The sequence below is a fragment of the Phaseolus vulgaris genome, chromosome 7 (genome assembly GCF_051622355.1).
Source record: "Phaseolus vulgaris cultivar YP4 chromosome 7, ASM5162235v1, whole genome shotgun sequence".
Classification (NCBI taxonomy): domain Eukaryota; kingdom Viridiplantae; phylum Streptophyta; class Magnoliopsida; order Fabales; family Fabaceae; genus Phaseolus; species Phaseolus vulgaris.
In genome coordinates, this window is record NC_143504.1 from 15,334,760 (window position 1) to 15,351,981 (window position 17,222).

Consider the following 17,222-nt stretch of genomic DNA (forward strand, 5'->3'; position numbering starts at 1 on the left):
GATGACATGGTTGTTAAATCAGGTGAAGTACAAAAACATTTGGAAGACCTTGATGAGGTGTTTGCACGAATAAGAAAATACAACATTCGTCTCAATCCAGAAAAGTGCGTTTTCGGCGTGAGAGGAGGAAAATTTTTGGGTTTCATGTTAACGAACAGAGGTATTGAGGCAAATCCTGATAAATGCGAAGCAATAATGAAGATGAGAAGTCCAAAAATCTTGAAGGAGGTACAAAGACTAGTGGGGAAACTGAACTCATTGTCAAGATTTTTACCAGTATTGGCCGAGAAAACTAAACCGATAGTAAACTTGTTAAAAAAATCTGAAACCTTTGAGTGGAATGAGCGATGTGAGCAAGCTTTTTCTCAGATCAAAAGTATAGTAGCTGAACCACCAATCTTAGTTAAACCTGTGTCAACCCAACCCATCATAGTTTACCAAGCAACTTCAAATGAAGCCATAAGAGCTGCCTTAATCCAAGAAAACCCAGAGCAAAAACCGATATATTTTGTAAGTAGATCCCTTCAAAATGCCGAAACCAGATATCCCAAGGTTGAAAAATTTGCCTTAACATTGGTGTATGTCGCAAGACGTCTTCGACCATACTTTCATAATCATCAAATAATTGTGAGAACAAATTATCCAATATCTAAAATTTTGAGAAAACCAGAACTTGCAGGTAGAATGGTGACATGGTCGATGGAGCTTTCAGAATATGGAATCAAGTATGAACAGAGAGGACCAATCAAAGCCCAATCCCTTGTGGATTTCATTATTTAGATGTCGACAACAACACAACAGGAGCAGTGGACATTGTGTGTGGATGGCGCATCAAGCAAAAGAGGAAGCGGAGCAGGGATAGTACTTGAAGGACCATATAACTTCCAAGTAGAGATGGCGTTAAGATTTGAGTTCAGAACATCCAACAACCAAACCGAATATCAAGCTCTTGTTGTAGGATTACTATTGGCCAGAGACATGGGAGTCGAAAATGTCATTTGCAAAAGTGACTCTAAGCTTTCGGTGGGACAAGTGCAAGGGGAGTATCAGGTAAAAGATCCATTATTAATGAAATATTATCATAAAGTATTAAATATTATGCAATGCTTTAATAAGGCCGAAATGAAATATATTCCGAGAGAATTAAATATGAAAGCAGACTCGTTATCCAAATTAGCAAGCCAACAACGACAAGTGCAACATAATTCAGTCATACAACAAACCCTCAGCCATCCGACAGTTAGTTTAGAAGAATGCTTCAATATTGCGACGTCAAAAGATGAATGGATAAAAACATGTATAGAAGTTATAAAGAGTCAAGAACAAGGTGTTGAACCAGACACAAAAACGGCGAAGAAAATGGCTAGTTTCGTTTTAATTGGTGACGAACTGTACAAAAGAGGATATTTTATGCCTCTATTAAAATGTCTGTCAAGAGAACAAGCTGAATATGTAATTAAAGAGCTCCATGAAGGAATTTGTGGACTACATTGTGGAGCTCGAACAATGGCAACAAAAGTCTGCAAAGCTGGTTACTATTGGCCAACAATCCGAGAAGATTGTGAAATTTATGTTAAAGCATGTAAAAAATGTCAAGAGTTTGGAAGTTTAAATCATATACCAGCGTAAGAGTTGCAAGGAATTGTTTCTCCATGGCCATTTGCAAAGTGGGGAATTGATATACTTGGTCCATTTCCACTTGGACGAGGAAAAACCAAGTTCATGATAGTAGTTGTGGACTACTTTACAAAATGGATAGAAGCAGAAGCATTGACTAAGATAACGACTCAACAAGTTCAAACATTTATATGGAAAAATATAATATGTCGATTTGGAATCCCACACACCATTATAACTGACAATGGCCGACAGTTCATTGACAAAAAACTTATGGAATTTTATGCAGATTTGGGGATCAAGTCAACAACCACTTCAGTTGAACATCCGCAAACGAATGGACAAGCCGAAGTTGCAAACAAAGTTATTCTCGGACAATTAAAGAAGAGGTTAGGAAGAGCTAAAGGTTTGTGGGCCGAGAAGTTGCCAGAGATATTATGGGCGTATAGATGCACACCAAAAACGTCAACTGGAGAAACACCGTTCAACCTCACATATGGAACAGATGCAATGCTACCAATAGAAGTTAATAAACCAACACTACAAAGACAAATGGAAGACTGGAATATCAACAATGAATGTTTGAGGATTGATCTTGATCTTATTGAAGAACTTAGAGAACGAGCAAAGATAAAAGAAGCAGTAGTAAAAAGAAGAGCAATGAAGAGGTTTAATGCAAAGGTAAAACTAAGAGATTTTAAAGAAGGGGATTTGGTATGGAGAATGCGAACTGATGCTCGAAAAGATCCACGACATGGAAAGCTAGCATCCAATTGGGAAGGTCCTTTCAGGGTACTAGAAAATTTGCAAAATGGAGCCTACAGATTAGAGACTTTGGAAGAAAAAGTGATACCAAGAACATGGAATGCAAGTCATTTGAAGTTTTATTTTAGTTAAAGTAGAAGATGTAAAAAGAAGACTTTTGTGTACATACTTATCGTTTAATGAAGAAGAAGCAATATCAAGTGACAAAATTCATCTCATAACAAAATTCATCTCATTCACTCTCATTTTTCGGTCTTGGATGATTTCACTCCAGGTGAAATCCCACTCGAGAGAACATCTACTTATAATTCTTTCGGTCTTAGATGCTTTCAGTCCAGGTGAAATCCCTCCCAAGAGAATATTTCCATATAATTCTTTCGGTCTTGGATGCTTTCACTTCAGGTGAAATCCCTCCCGAGAGAAATTTCCCTTATAATTCTTTCGGTCTTGGATGCTTTCACTTCAGGTGAAATCCCTCCCGAAAGAAATTTCTCTTATAATTATTTCGATCTTGGATGCTTTCCCTCCAGGTGAAACTCTTCCCAAAAGAACATCTACTTATAATCCTTTCGGACTCGAACATTTTCATGACGAACTTAAAACTATTTCATGTAAATCTTTCGGCATACACTATGTTCACTTAAACTCTTCCAAAAAATATTATGTATAGATCTCGTGGTCAAGAATAATGCCGAATACTGATGCCGAAAGATGGAATCAAACGTGTTTATTATATTAGATAGATTAAACCTAGATATATTTTACGCATACTAAGCCGGATAGTGGAGCCGAAAAGGTTAGATGAATTTATCTTAGGTTGGAAAAATAAATCTAAGTTAAGCTCGATGTTATTTTATTTCGGTTAACTAAAACCGAATACTAAAATCGAAAGGTGAAATCGGACACGTGCAAAAGCTTTATCTTTCATGCATATATGTGGCAAATAAAATTATTCACTAGCAAGCAATTAGCTTATGTGCAAAGTAAATAAAGTATTATATATAGTTTGATGTTATACAACCAAAATAACCACTTGATGGTTATTTCAGGTGAAGCACAACCGAAAGAATTCTTTGGTCTCGGAAGATTTCATAGTTAAGGATTTGTAACCGAAAGATAACATTTTAATTAGATGACCGAAAAATTAGTACCGAGAGGTTAGGATCGAGAGGTCTATGATAGCATTTACTCGTAATAAAAAAACAAAATTAATTACTCAAATCACATCATTGAGAGGTCAAGACCGTGAGGTTTGTGATAATATTTAATGGTAACAAAAAAAAAATAACATTAAGTATTCCAATCAAATAACCGAGAGGTTAGGCCGAGAGGTCTAAAATAATATTCAATTAGTAACAGAAAATAACTCAAATTAAAAGAAAACAATAAACTTTATAAATTCAAAAACGATAAGTTCCAAAAAGGGATTGCATTAAGAATGCAAACTTCAAAACTACATTGATCATACATCATGGAACTCCAAAACGAATTCGCTTCTCGATGAGAAAACCGAGAGCTACAACCGAAAATGAGAGCTCATATCCATCTAGCTCTCGGCATCAACATCTTTAGTATCATCTTCAGGAATTTCGTTAATAGACATTAATTCACCATTATAGAAATCTTTCTTGACATCAAAATTGCCTTCATCAATGGGAATCTTATAAAAAATACTTCGCTTGTTGCAGAGCTTTCGCAAAGCCTAACTTATGTTGTTCCAAAATAAATTTTTGGGCCTCAAAAACATCCACCTTCAATTGCTATATCTCATCTTCCATAACTTTGATAGTGTTTGTGTTAGAATCCTTCACAAAAGATAACTTCGAAACTTTTTCATCAAGCAGTTGATTTTCGTTACGAAGTCGAGTGATCTTTTCACCAGTCTTCAAGTTCACGGTTTTTAAATCAGAAATTTGCTTTCCAAGATTTTCTTTTTCTATCTCTTGCTGGTTTTTCTGCAAATTCATATCTTCTAGTTGCGAAGTTAAAGCGGCCATTTTCTCATTACTCTCGGAAAGTTCACTTTTTAACTTTTCAAACTCGGCAAGAGACACACAACTACCATTCTTTGCTTTCACCATCTTCCCAATCAAAAGAGTTCTACTCGAAAGCTCGATGATAGAATCAGCCAAAGAAGCAGCATCCTCAGCTTTCAACATATTATAAGATGATTCAGTAAAGGAAGTTTGGACAAACTTAGCATATTTTGTGGAAACACCAAAAATGGATTCGGGAAGAGGTTCCGTTGAACCACCTTCAGCATGACGATGGCGCCGAGAGGAGGAATGTGATTTTTTGCTACTTCTAGCACGTTTTTTGGACTTTTTTGAAGGACCAACAACATGATCATCTTTTGCAGGTTCAGTGGCTTCAATGCGAGAAAGAGGTTCCATAGTTTCTACCTCCACTACAGGGTTGACCAAATTCTTACACCGAGGAGTAACATCACCCGTTCTGTTAAGAAGTTTTGTGAAATATGAACGACCTTTCAGATTTGTAGCCGCCATCAATGCTGAAAACCAATGAAAAATTTAGCAAAGTTAAAAATCTCATGCTATAAAACGAGAGGAAAGCGAAACAATTACATACCGATGAGATCCTCTTGTGGACTTTTTGAAGTATACAATTGTAGCAAAGCGCGAGTGGGAATTCGATACGAGAGGTGACCAAAAACTTCAATAACGTGACAATCCGCAACATTCATCGAGTGATAGGACCACGAATTGAACTTTAATGGATCTTGCGTCCAATACAAAGGAAATTTTGGAGTATCTCCATCAAAAAAATATTCTCTTCCTTCTGGCTCGATTAAGATCTTGAAAAAACTTCCTTTAAAGTCCTTATATGACGACATAAAAGGCTTAAGAAAACAAATATTAGGCTTACTAATGAGAGACAACCAACTTGGTCGTCTACCAGGCCGAGAGTTATAATAATACAAAAAAGATTTGGGGTTGGGAGAAAGTGACAATAATTTACACAAAATGTTAAAAGCTTGCATTGAGGCCCAACCATTAGGATGAAGCTGGGTAGGAGCAATGTTAAGAATATTAAGAACGCCCATTTGAAAATCATTCAATGGCAATCGAATATGAAGGTCTCTAAAGAAACAAGCATAAAAATAAAAATAAAAAAATTCACTATTATCGCCCTCTCGGCCATGACAGACATTATCAACATCACCCACACACCGAAAAGAAATTATATCATTCTCAACGTCAGAATAATAAATTTGAGAATTAGAAACAAAATCACGAAGCTCATTAGCAGAGCGATACCGAGAGAAGAATTCTCGGACCTTAGAAATAACCCAATTATAGCTTGGACGAAGATTCTTCCTTGGAGAAATTATTTCGAATCTTTCGGCAACAGCAACAGTAGCGGCTTCATTCGAATCCTTCATACAAGAAAGAGTAGTAGAAGAAGATTTCGACTCAAGATTTTGTTCTTCTCGTACCACTCGTCCGGTAGATTCACCACCCGCGCTTGAAAAACCACTCAGATCATCAGAAGCAGAAGAAGAGTTTGAAATAGACATTTTACCTTTAAAGAACGAATGAAGCTTCAAACATCGTAGCTCTCAAGAAGCAATAAAGGCCATATAAAATGATAACAACTTGAATGGGATGCCTATTTATAAACAAAACAAACCCTAGATACTGAAAAGTCACAAACCCTAGATACTGAAAAGTCACAAACCCTTCCAAACCGTTCAAAAAATTAATCATCCGAGGGTTCAAATCATATCTATGTCAAATCATTCAGTCTGAGCAGGCAAAACACCGTAAACGAGGCATTTAAATCATATCAAATCATATCTCGAAATTATCACATTATATTTAGACATAAAAAAAATTTCTTAAGAACTTTAAGCCAAATTCTTTATGCTTCGGGGGCCAGTGTACTGATAGGTCAAAACCGAGAGGTTAGGCCGAAAGCTAATACCGAAATAACCTTTCGGTTATAACAATAAATATATAAAATAAAACTAAAACATATATATAACAAGACCCAAATTAGATAAGAAACCTGCATTAGGAGGTGCGTAAATAATAAAACGGGGTAGAAAGAAAGTCCTAAGGTAAAGTGAAAAGCCCATTAAGAAAACTATATAAATAGGAGGTCAACATAAGAGGTAAGGAAGAGTGATTTCTGTCTGAAGAACATAAAACCATTTCTAACTTTGGCATCAGAGCGCCTTGCAGGTACACCCCCCATCTGTGTGAAGGAGAAGCCGAGAGCACCCAACCTGAGGAGAAGCCGAGAGCACCCAACCTAAGGAGAAGCCAAGAACACTCGGCCTGAGGAGAAGCCGAGAGCATTCAGCCCTAGTTGAAGCCGAGAGTATCCAGCCCAAGGAGAAGCCAAGATAGCCCAGTCCAAGAAGAAACCGATAGAACCTAAGTAGTAAGGAAGAAAATCCCAAGATTGAAAGATTTGTAAAAGAGTTAATCTTGTCAACCTAATTCGAGTGTTCTTGATCCTTGTTGTAAGAACATGTCCAACAAATATTTTTGAGTTAAACACTTCACCCATATATATCATATAAGTGAATACGTATGTCACTAATACACAATTTAAAAAGAATATACACCCTCATAGCTAATATCTTATTTTAAGGATGTCACAATAGATTTTTTAACACACCACTATTTTACATTGACAGACAAGTATATAATTAAGTTTATTCTAGTTTATTTTGAAACGTTTATTACATTTAAAAATATATTTATAACCAAATAAATGCGTTCTCATACGAAACGAACACTGATATCTTTAATTCCGGATAACATTATTAAATCTGCTATAATTTTTAGTTAAAAAAAACTATGGCTATTAAATATCAAAACTAGGATTAAAAAACTTAGTGTTTTTTTGTGTGAAAAAAAATGTGATTTCATCCGAGTTATGGCATTTAGTCAATAGTGGTTCACTCCGCAGAGAGAGCCGTGAGGTCAAAGCTAATGTTAAACACCTTATTTCTAGCCATGCTTTCCATTGAATTTGTTCTCTAGTTCACATTAAAGTGGGTATTTGAGTCAGCATCTCGTTTTTTCGTACTTGTATTGGGTAAAACCTGATAGTCAGGTTTCTGATGCAAAATCAAGTAAAATACAAACACACCCCGTTTGTCTAATTGTCTCTCGCAAATAAGCAGAAGCAGACATTTGTGCTGCTTTTCATGTTCAGTCTTTTGCCCTCCCTCCCCAGCTTGATCTGAATTTGGGGTATAAAACAAATATTGTTGCTATAACGAATGCTTTCACGTACTTTACATTTCAAACAACCTATGAAGACAAAAACAAATTCCTTGAATCATGTATTCTACATCTGCAAATAACGAGATGTATAAAACCTAAGAAAATGAAGCTTACCCAAAATCATGGATGAAGAGATTCCAAGCCACCCATGCAAACAATATGTGCAAAAACTTGTTACTTGATCACAGAATTCCGTAGTTTAACAAGCCTACAAGGTTCTTGGAGATGCTGAAAAGTAGTCCCGGATAGTTCTTTTTAGGGAGGATGGAGGGTTCAATACAGATGAGGGGCTCTTCAAAGAAGATTCAGGGGTTTTTTGAGAAGCCGCACTTGGATCAAATCCTGAGGAAAGTTGGTTCGAGTGGCCTTCAGATATGTTCATTTTAGGTGGTGTGAATGGACTGGGTGAGGAAATTGGATGTAGTTTATGATCGGGTGAAAAAGCATCTTCGTCTGTTTTAGAGTACCTTTTCCCATTATTTAAAAGCATTTTGCACTCTGTACAAGGAATTGCCATTACTCTTCTTCGAACGGCAGATGCACATTGTGTTCTAGAGACATAACTGTTTTTATTCCATACTCGAACCTGAAAATAGCATATTGAGGGAAATTAGAATGCTGAAAGAAACGATTTGAGGGCTTTTTAAACAAATCGGTTAATAGACACAATTAAACTGAAAGATACTGCAGATAAAATGCAATATCTGGTTTAAAGTCAAATAAATTTCAAGTTAAATGAATAAGAAAAAGTTTGATTCGCTTACAGTAAAGTCATCAGAACAAGTTGCAAATTTTCCAATTTCATAGCTACACCTGTCAAATAAATAGTGTTAGAAACGAATGTTAAAGAAAACTAGAACCACACCAGGTTTCCAAATTACCAGTTAACTGCTGTAACTTCACCATAGTGAGTTTTCAAAATAGTAGGTTCTTCCAGAGGCTTGTCAACCTAAATTTTGAAAGTTCAGTGAAGTTATATCCCAACTTCAACATATGCATCAAACTTATTATCTCATTGTAATTTATAAGTAAGAATGAAACCTTCCAAACATAGGCATTTCCATCACTAGAACCACTGACTATGTTCGAGGCATCAGGGCTAATTGCAGACTGAAATTGCACACATCAGACGAAGTCAGGAATCAGGACAGAAACTGAATGCAGAAGATTTGGAATATATGTGAAATTCTCACCTTTACAAAAAATGATTCAATTCGGCACCCAGAAAAAGATTTTAAAGGCCCTTTTTCAAGTTGAAGAGTGTTATATAAATAAATTCTGCAAAAAAGAAAGAAACGGTAGATTTTATATTTAGCTGAATATTCTTAACTTAGAACAATAAAACATACACACTATGAAGGATGATACCGGTTATCCATGCAGGAGGCTGAAAGAAAAAGTCCACTTTCATCTTGGGACAGGCTAGATATTCCGTGTAAACTTTGCTGAAATGACAATGAAGAAGACTGTCAAGAGACTCTAGACAATATCATTTAAGCTTTCCAATATATAAAAATGTCTAATGACATGAAAGGCATAATACAACTGACATTTCCAACCACAGTTACATTTTAACTTTACGGGTGCTATAGTGATTATTCTAAGTTGACACTATAACCTTTTACTAACTTAAGAATCATGATCCAATTTATCCAACATCGTTAATTGCTAACTTACTGAAAGTATAAAAAAATATATTATCCTTTTAGAGCAAAGTTCCAACCAACCTTTTCAGTTGGCTGAGGACATGGACACGTCTGAGCGACACTACTTTTTAAATTTCTGGTATCCCAAAACTTCAACACGCTGAAAGAAACCAATTTGTTAGTCAAACTAATCAATTCGGGTAAAAACATTGGAAAATTAAATGTTCACTTAGATAGTAATTTTTCCAACCAACCTATCCACTGCGCCAGCAGTTGCTACGGAAACCTGATCCTTGAGACAAAGAACAGATGTAATGCTCATGGAAGCAGCCTGACAATTAGGAATTGTTAGAAAATTTTAGTTTGCAGAACACAAATGAAAATAAATCCATCAGAAACTAACCTTTCCCCTCCTAGTTCGTCGTGCTTGAGATGAAACATGTGCTCCGTTGACACCACCTATTGAACTAGCAATCAAATGATAATAAATGAATTTTTGAATAAAATATAAATGTCAATACACCAATAATTTCATGAGTTTTTCAAAAAAAATTAAAAAAGTCACTTACCATAGGCTAACTTCTCCACGCCTACTCTTAGCAGTGGACTTGCATCTCAAGTCCCAAATACGAAAGGATCCATCTCTAGAACCAGAGACAATAATATCTGAAAATTTTAATATAAAATGAATATGAATAGCTAATAAATCACTATGCAGTTATAAAAAAATCCATAGTTTAAGCATAAACGCAGAGACGCGGGTAAAACGAAACATCACCCGCATTAGTTGGATGAGAACACATAGATTTTACACTTCCCGTGTGCCCAGTCAACACACCAAGACACTTCTGTTCTTGAACATCCCATAATTTTATCTGTGAACATACAATAATAAGATTCAACACAAAACCATCTTGAAGAAAACCAGCTTATTATTTTCTAGATCTATTTATTTACACAATGATCACAAAAATTATGCAATTCGAGCTCAGTAACATTAAATCAGCATCCATATAGACTTAATTTGATCTAAATTTAATCAACAAGTTCTGTCATGAAGTCCTCTGCACGCAACAGAGTGACTTACTGTTTGATCACCGGATGCCGTGAGAATCTGCATATCCTCCTGCAAGTAATTACAAACCATATCAAGTCATACACAAAACTACAAACAAACAGCTCAAATTAATAATTAATAATTAATTAAAAGGATTAAAAGATATATGAATTATGTACCTTAATCCAACAAGTATCAAAAACAGCATTCTGATGCGAAACCCAACTGCAGATCTTCTCATCTTCTGAGAGTAAAATAGGGAAAACTTTCACACAACCGACCACAAAACTCTGCTGCTTCTATATTTATGTCATCGTAGAATTCAAAACAAATAAAGAAATAAGAAAAAAGACCTATGTTATCTTCAAAGTTTGCGGTAACAGGGAACTTGCGACGAGTATCAAACAAGCTAACATAACCGTCTTCATCAGACACAGCGAGAATGTGTGCAAATTTTGCAGTCTACGAGAAAGGATAAACAAGGAGCCCAGGTTATAATTGCAGTTTCATCACAACGTTTGATATTGTAGAATATCGCAAACAAATGCAGCCAACGCAGCTGCAATCCCAATCACAGTGACTTCAAAAACCTCAACGCTGCACTCAAAAAATCATAATAAATTGCAGACAAATGAGGCCACTACAGCCACGATTGAGGTTGAAATGACTCCAAAAACCCAAACACAGCAGTTAGTCCTAACAAACTGCGGACGAATGCAGTAAGCATTGCAATCACGGTGACTTTAAAAACAACACTGCAATCAAATTCCTAATAAATTGCGTATAATTGCAAATAATATCGCCACGATTCTTTAAGTACATATTTGATTTCGTCTCGGTTCAAGTCAAACATGAATCCGTGTTCCACATTCAAAGAGAAGTTACTACATCTTCCATTTTTTCACATGCAAAAGACGAATCTAAAGCTTCAAATCTAAATTCAAAAACACTGACAGCACAGTCAAAAACCGTAATAAAATCCGGACAAATGCAACTGGCGCAGTCGCAATTACAACCGCAATGACGTAAAAAATCTCGATACGTAGTCAACGCCGTGATAAATCACAGACCAATGCAGCTGGTGTCGATTTGGCTTCAAAAACTGTGACGACGTGGCAAAACCGCGGTTGCAAACAGTTTTACAAAACATTGAAAGAAGCTACGCATACATAGTGAAAACGGAATGTTTATTAGTGAGTACCTTGCAGAAAGACAGAGAGAGAGGAATGGTGTCTTCGGCGTTGTGCTGTACGGCGAGGGATCCGATGTCGTTGAAGGCGGAGACGAATCCGTCCATTCGCGGTCGTTTTCGAACTGCGAACATAGAAAGAGAGTGAGAAAACGACGTGAGAGTTTTCCAGTGAAAATTGAGTTTGAGAGAGAAGAACCTCGGAAGAGTTCTCTGGAGGCGATGTGAGTGAAGAGAGAGTTAGAGCTTCCAGTATCCACTGCCATTAGAGAAGAAGAAGAAGAAGAAAGGGATTAGGGGTTTGATTTGGCTTTGGGTTTGGGAGGGAAGAAAAGAGAAGAGAAGAAGGAATATATTTGATGAGAGTTTGGGCGCCATGAATGAGAGAAAATTCGCGGGAAGGAACTTCAGTTAATTTATTTTCGGAACTAAAATTTATTAATTTTTGTCAAATATTTTATATAAAAAATAACAAATAAATGCTGTGTTCGGTTCCCTAATTTTTTTGGAGTTTCTTCCTGCACCCAGTGGTTTTCTTCCTGTACCTCCATAATATTTAAAATTCTGAAACTAACTTTACTTTTTATTTGAAATGGCACCTGTATTTTTTATTAAGAAAAACCACCAAATCACCACCAAGTTGTGGGAGAGACACCGATCACCACTAAAAGAAACGTCTTCCTATTTTAAGAAATGGAGTAGCATCGCCGTTGGGAGAGCAAAGTATTTCTGTGTGCAAAGGAAGAAGAAAGAATAGAGTATGGGTGTTATGTAAATTTTATGCTTTATTTGGATTAGAGGTTGTGAGTGAGTGGAAAGTTGAGAGTGTGGGTGAGTGGGAGTGTGATGAAAGTGTGGAGAAAGTTCAAGGTGTTTGGATTGAAATATGTTAGAATGAATATGTGAAGAAAGTTTATTGAAAAGTGTGAATGATATGATAGTTGTAAGAGTATTTTAATATATTTTAAATAGTGTAAGTTGTAAGATTACAAATTTATCCTTGTATATAAATAAATAGGAAAATAAAATATTAATGTTAAATTTTTGTTAGTAGATAATTTTAATATTATTTAATAAATTTTATGTTATATAAATATATAATTTTTATTAATTATGATTTTGATTACTATTAATAATAACATTAATATAATTTAAGAAAATATGTCATTAACATTAATTAGTTGCAAAAATATATAAAGTTATTACATTTGATGTAGAGAGATAAATACATATTAATTTGAAATTACGCAAATTATTACAATATTTTTTTATAATTTTTTTAATTTTAACATTAATAAATTATGTTAAATCTACAAAAATTAAAATCCTAAACATTATAAATTTTGAATTCCATTCTGTCAAAATAAATATTTTAAATAAAAATTTCTATTTTTTATAAACAATTCATTTTTTAAAAAATAATTACTTTCTACATTTATTATTAAAAAATGAGATTTCTTCTCAAAAGTTTGACTGGTTTTTTTAATTAATACTACATTTTTTATAAAGTTTTTAATTATAACATGAAAAATTTATGTCAGATATAAAAAAAAAACCTACAAATTTTTAATTCCATTCTGTAAAGATATTATTTTTAATTCCATTATGTAAACATATTCATTTTAAAACATAATAATTATCTACATTTATTACTATAAATTGAAATTTCTTATCTAAACTTTTTCTGCTTTCTTAACTTACTAAAACATTTATTTTGATTTTGTAATTTATAATATTAATTTATAAAAACCCTACACATTACAAATTTCTATTTCCAGTTGTAAAAATATTCAGTTTAAATAAATAAATTTTTTTCTTATAAATAATTAAATGTTATAAAAAAATGACTACAACATTTTTTTAATGTTTTCAATGATAACATTAATAATTTATGTCAAATCTAAAAAAAAATTAACTAAACATTATAAATTTTTATTTCCATTCTGTAAAAATATTATTTAGAAATAAAAAGCTATTTTTATAAAATAATTTAATTTTTAAAAACTAATAACTATCTACATTTATTATTAGAAATTCAAATTTTTTCTCTAAACTTTTTTCCATTTTTAAATTTCTATAACATTAAAATAAATAAATACATAATTAAAAAACCTGAATAGAATGGAGGCCCTATGATTTATGATGGCATGTAGGAGAAAAGAGAAAAGAAGGGTAGAAAAGTAATATTTTACATCTCATGTGACACTCTCCTTTCTCTTCATTTTGGAGAAGATGCAATATGCCCTCCACTTTATCTACAGTCTCTCCCTCACCCACGTACATAACTGAAAGCAAACGGGGTAGTACTGTGACTTCCGTCGTCGCAAACAGTACCACCCCTAGAAGCAAACGGCTTAAGGTTTTTAGAAAATATTAGGGATAAGTTTGTTTTTTTTTTTGCATAACATTAACGTAGGATTGAGGAAGAAACTATTTTTTGTTCTCTTACATAGTGGGCCAGAGGTTCAATATTTTATTACTTTTCACCGTGCTCCTGCTATTTACGTTACCTCTCTTTGCTAAATACACTCCCTCTTAAAAGATAAAAGAATAAATATAATTTTTTTAAAATAAATGACTAAATTTATAGCTAAGATAACAGATTAAATTTTTTTTATATAATATAACTTGTACAAAATATTTACTTATTAACCGAACACAGGCACGTCGTCGTGGTATCCACATTTTTTATTTTTATCATTTATATATAATTATGTTTGATATTGAAATTGAATAAACAATATTATTATTCACACACTTATATTATCAGTATAAATTTAAGTTTATTTTAATAAATATCAACTCATGTAAGCGTAAATTTCATCATAACATAACATAGTAGTAATACATTATAATATTATAAAAGAGTTTCTTTTACTGATTTCATATGATTATTTTTGTCTTTAAAAACTCACATATTACAACACAATAAAAATTTAAAATTTAAAATTATTAATAAAATATGAAAAAGCATACTATCAATTTATTCCTAATCTTTCTTCCTCTATCTAAATTTCTCTTTTTTTCTAATTAATTTTATAATATATCAGTTTTTCACAAAATGTGGAAAATATGGTAAAAAAAGAATGTGGAAAGTAGGTACATGAGAAGGAAAGAGAGAGAAAGTGGAAAGTAGGGTAAGTGGTTTATGTGTATAGAGAATCATAAAAAATGTTTCTTAAATAAAATTTAAAACTGCTACAATAGTGGAGAGTAATTAGTAATAATAAATGTAGTGCAACTCTCAAACTGTTATTTCAAAAATAATATTAACTGTTTTTTTAGTTTTAAATTTAAGTAATTATAAAATGACAAAATAACCATAATAAATTGTAATATTGATATAAAGATAAAATAGGAAAAAAAATTATGCAACAAAAAACAGTTATAATGGAAATCCCTATATATATATATAGAGAGAGAGAGAGGTATACAGGTATAGATAACCAAAATAAATTAATAAAATAAAATATGAAGTAAAGATAAAATAGAAAAAGAATTTAGAGAAAATCTTGAATTTTGTATTTAGCACTTTAAAACATAAAAGTATATCAATCTCTCCACTCTCTTATCAGTTAAATGATAACAAATAATATAAATTTTAAAATTAAAAAACTTTTTATTAACTTTTGAAATTATATAATGTTCAAATAATCAAAATAAATTAATAAAATAAAATATGAAGTAAGCATAAAATAAGAAAAGAATTTATAGAATATCTTGAATTTTTTTATCTATACCTATATATAAAGGAGATTCCCCTCTTAACTGCTCTTAATTTTTTTCATATTTTATCCTTATATTAATATTTAATTTTATTATTGTATTATGGTCATTGTGTCATTTCTTATTCCCTTTTAACTGCTCTTAATTTTTTTTTCCATTTTATCCTTACTTAATAATTTATTGTATTAATTTATTTTGGTTATTTGGACATTTTATAATTTAAAAAATTAATAAAATAATTTTTAATTTTAAAATTTATTTTATTTGTTATTATTTAACCGGAGAGAATAGAGAGAGGGGAGAGATTGATTAAAAACTTAAAGATATTTGTAATATTTTGTGTACCACTTTAGCAGGAGAGTGGAGATTTGGTATTTAAACTGATATTCTTTTTTATTAAAATTGGTTTAAGAAACAAATTTTATGATTTTCCACTACACATAACCCACGTAACCTACTTTCCACTTTCTCTCTCCTATATAGGTACCTACTTCCCACTTTTTCTCTCCACTACACATAACACATTCTTTTTTTATCATACTTCTCACTTTCTTTTCTCTTTCCTTTTCACCTTCATGTAAAATCATACTTTCATTTCTTTGATTAATCTTTATGAAACCCTAATTTGACATTTGTTTCATGAAATTGTAATTGAAGTTTGTGACTAGAGGGAACGAAAAGACTTAAAAAAGTTGCGCGCTTCATCACAACAATAGGTAATTCTCTTTATATGCATTTCAATTTGTAAAACACTAATTTGTCTTTTGAAATTGGGATTGAAACATGTGACTAAAGGGATAAAAAGGACTCAACAAGAGGAGGTAGAGGTACATTATGAAAGTCATCATAAGACCCTTCTTGGTAACAATTTAAACGAGTCTCTATACAGGGGTCCAAGGTGAAGAAAAGAAGCAGATTTCATTGCATTTTCTTCTTTTGTTGGTTTATTGTTTAATGGTGTCATATATATTGTAATGATTGTCATATATTATTGGTTGTTTATAGACCTAATGAAAATATTGGTTTAATTCCTATAATTGATAAAATATTAAAAATTATTAAAAAAAATATGAAACTCAAATTCTATTTAATTATTTTTTCGGTTGAGTTTGTAGTTTTAAATAAATTTTAACTATTACTAAATACATTTATTTTTACCCATAATTAATAAAATATTAAAAATTATAAAAAAAATATGAAACTCAAATTCTATTTAATTATTCTATGACAGACGGTTTTGAATTTAGCAAGTACACATAGTACAAGCGGTGCCTGGCAGATGGCCTTCTCCCACTGGATCCGACAGAGGCTAGGAAGGTAAAGAAAAATTCTAGCAAGTACACATTGATTGATGGCGATCTGTACAGGTTTGGGTTCACTCACCCACTCCTGGAATGCGTACATGGCGAGAAGTGCACGAGAATCATGGCAGAGCTCCACGAAGGTATATGCGGAAGCCACGTCGGGGGTCGAGCTCTGGCCGCAAGGACTCTCCGTGCAGGGTACTACTGGCCATCGATGAGAGAAGACTGCAAGAAGTATGCCCAATGTTGCAAACAATGCCAACAACACGCCGATTGGCACAAGGCGCCTCCCGAGGAGTTGAAGTCGATCTACAGCCCTTGGCCGTTTCATACTTGGGGAATCGACATCCTGGGACCTTTCCCGCTGGTGATCAGGCAGATGAAGTACTTGGTGGTGGCGATTGAGTATTTCACCAAGTGGATCGAAGCAGAACCAGTGGCCCAAATCACCGCACACAAGATCGAAGGTTTCGTGTGGAAGAACATTGGGTGCCGATTTGGAGTGCCCAAGCGCCTGGTGTCGGACAATGGGACTCAGTTTGCAAGCCACTTGTTGAAGAAGCTGTGCGAAGGGGTGGGAATTCAACAAGTGTTTGCATCAGTCGAGCACCCTCAGACGAATGGCCAGGTGGAGTCAGCTAATCGGGTGTTGCTGAG

At 33.4% G+C, this 17,222-nt stretch overlaps 1 protein-coding gene across 2 annotated transcripts; it reads right to left on the reverse strand.

Annotated features, from left to right (window-relative positions):
- Window positions 1-7,344: 7,344 nt before the first annotated feature.
- Window positions 7,345-11,902, reverse strand: LOC137828983 (uncharacterized). Of its 2 annotated transcripts, XM_068635772.2 has the most exons (17): window positions 11,735-11,902; window positions 11,548-11,660; window positions 10,700-10,808; window positions 10,526-10,590; window positions 10,377-10,415; window positions 10,068-10,164; window positions 9,859-9,955; window positions 9,693-9,756; window positions 9,544-9,620; window positions 9,371-9,449; window positions 9,012-9,088; window positions 8,837-8,921; window positions 8,685-8,753; window positions 8,525-8,592; window positions 8,408-8,456; window positions 7,758-8,229; window positions 7,345-7,670 (listed from the first exon to the last, which is right to left on the reverse strand). In XM_068635772.2, the coding sequence occupies exons 1-16, from the start codon at window positions 11,799-11,801 to the stop codon at window positions 7,852-7,854; spliced, it is 1,533 nt and encodes a 510-aa protein (XP_068491873.2). In that variant the 5' UTR covers window positions 11,802-11,902; the 3' UTR covers window positions 7,345-7,670; window positions 7,758-7,851. The 2 variants fall into 2 exon arrangements, with proteins under 2 accessions (XP_068491873.2, XP_090161608.1); XM_090305482.1 differs by lacking the exons at window positions 10,068-10,164; window positions 10,377-10,415; window positions 10,526-10,590; ... (1 more) ...; window positions 11,548-11,660; window positions 11,735-11,902 and having other exon boundaries at window positions 9,693-9,748; window positions 9,859-9,938.
- Between the last annotated feature and the right edge of the window lie 5,320 nt (window positions 11,903-17,222).

Coding starts and splice junctions, on each gene's coding strand:
- LOC137828983 (XM_068635772.2), bottom strand. CDS start 11,801: ATGGCAGTGGATACTGGAAGCTCTAACTCTCTCTTCACTCACATCGCC. Junction 11,661..11,734: donor CTCCAGAGAACTCTTCCGAG/GTTCTTCTCTCT, acceptor CTATGTTCGCAG/TTCGAAAACGACCGCGAATG. Junction 8,457..8,524: donor GAAGTTACAGCAGTTAACTG/GTAATTTGGAAA, acceptor TTTATTTGACAG/GTGTAGCTATGAAATTGGAA.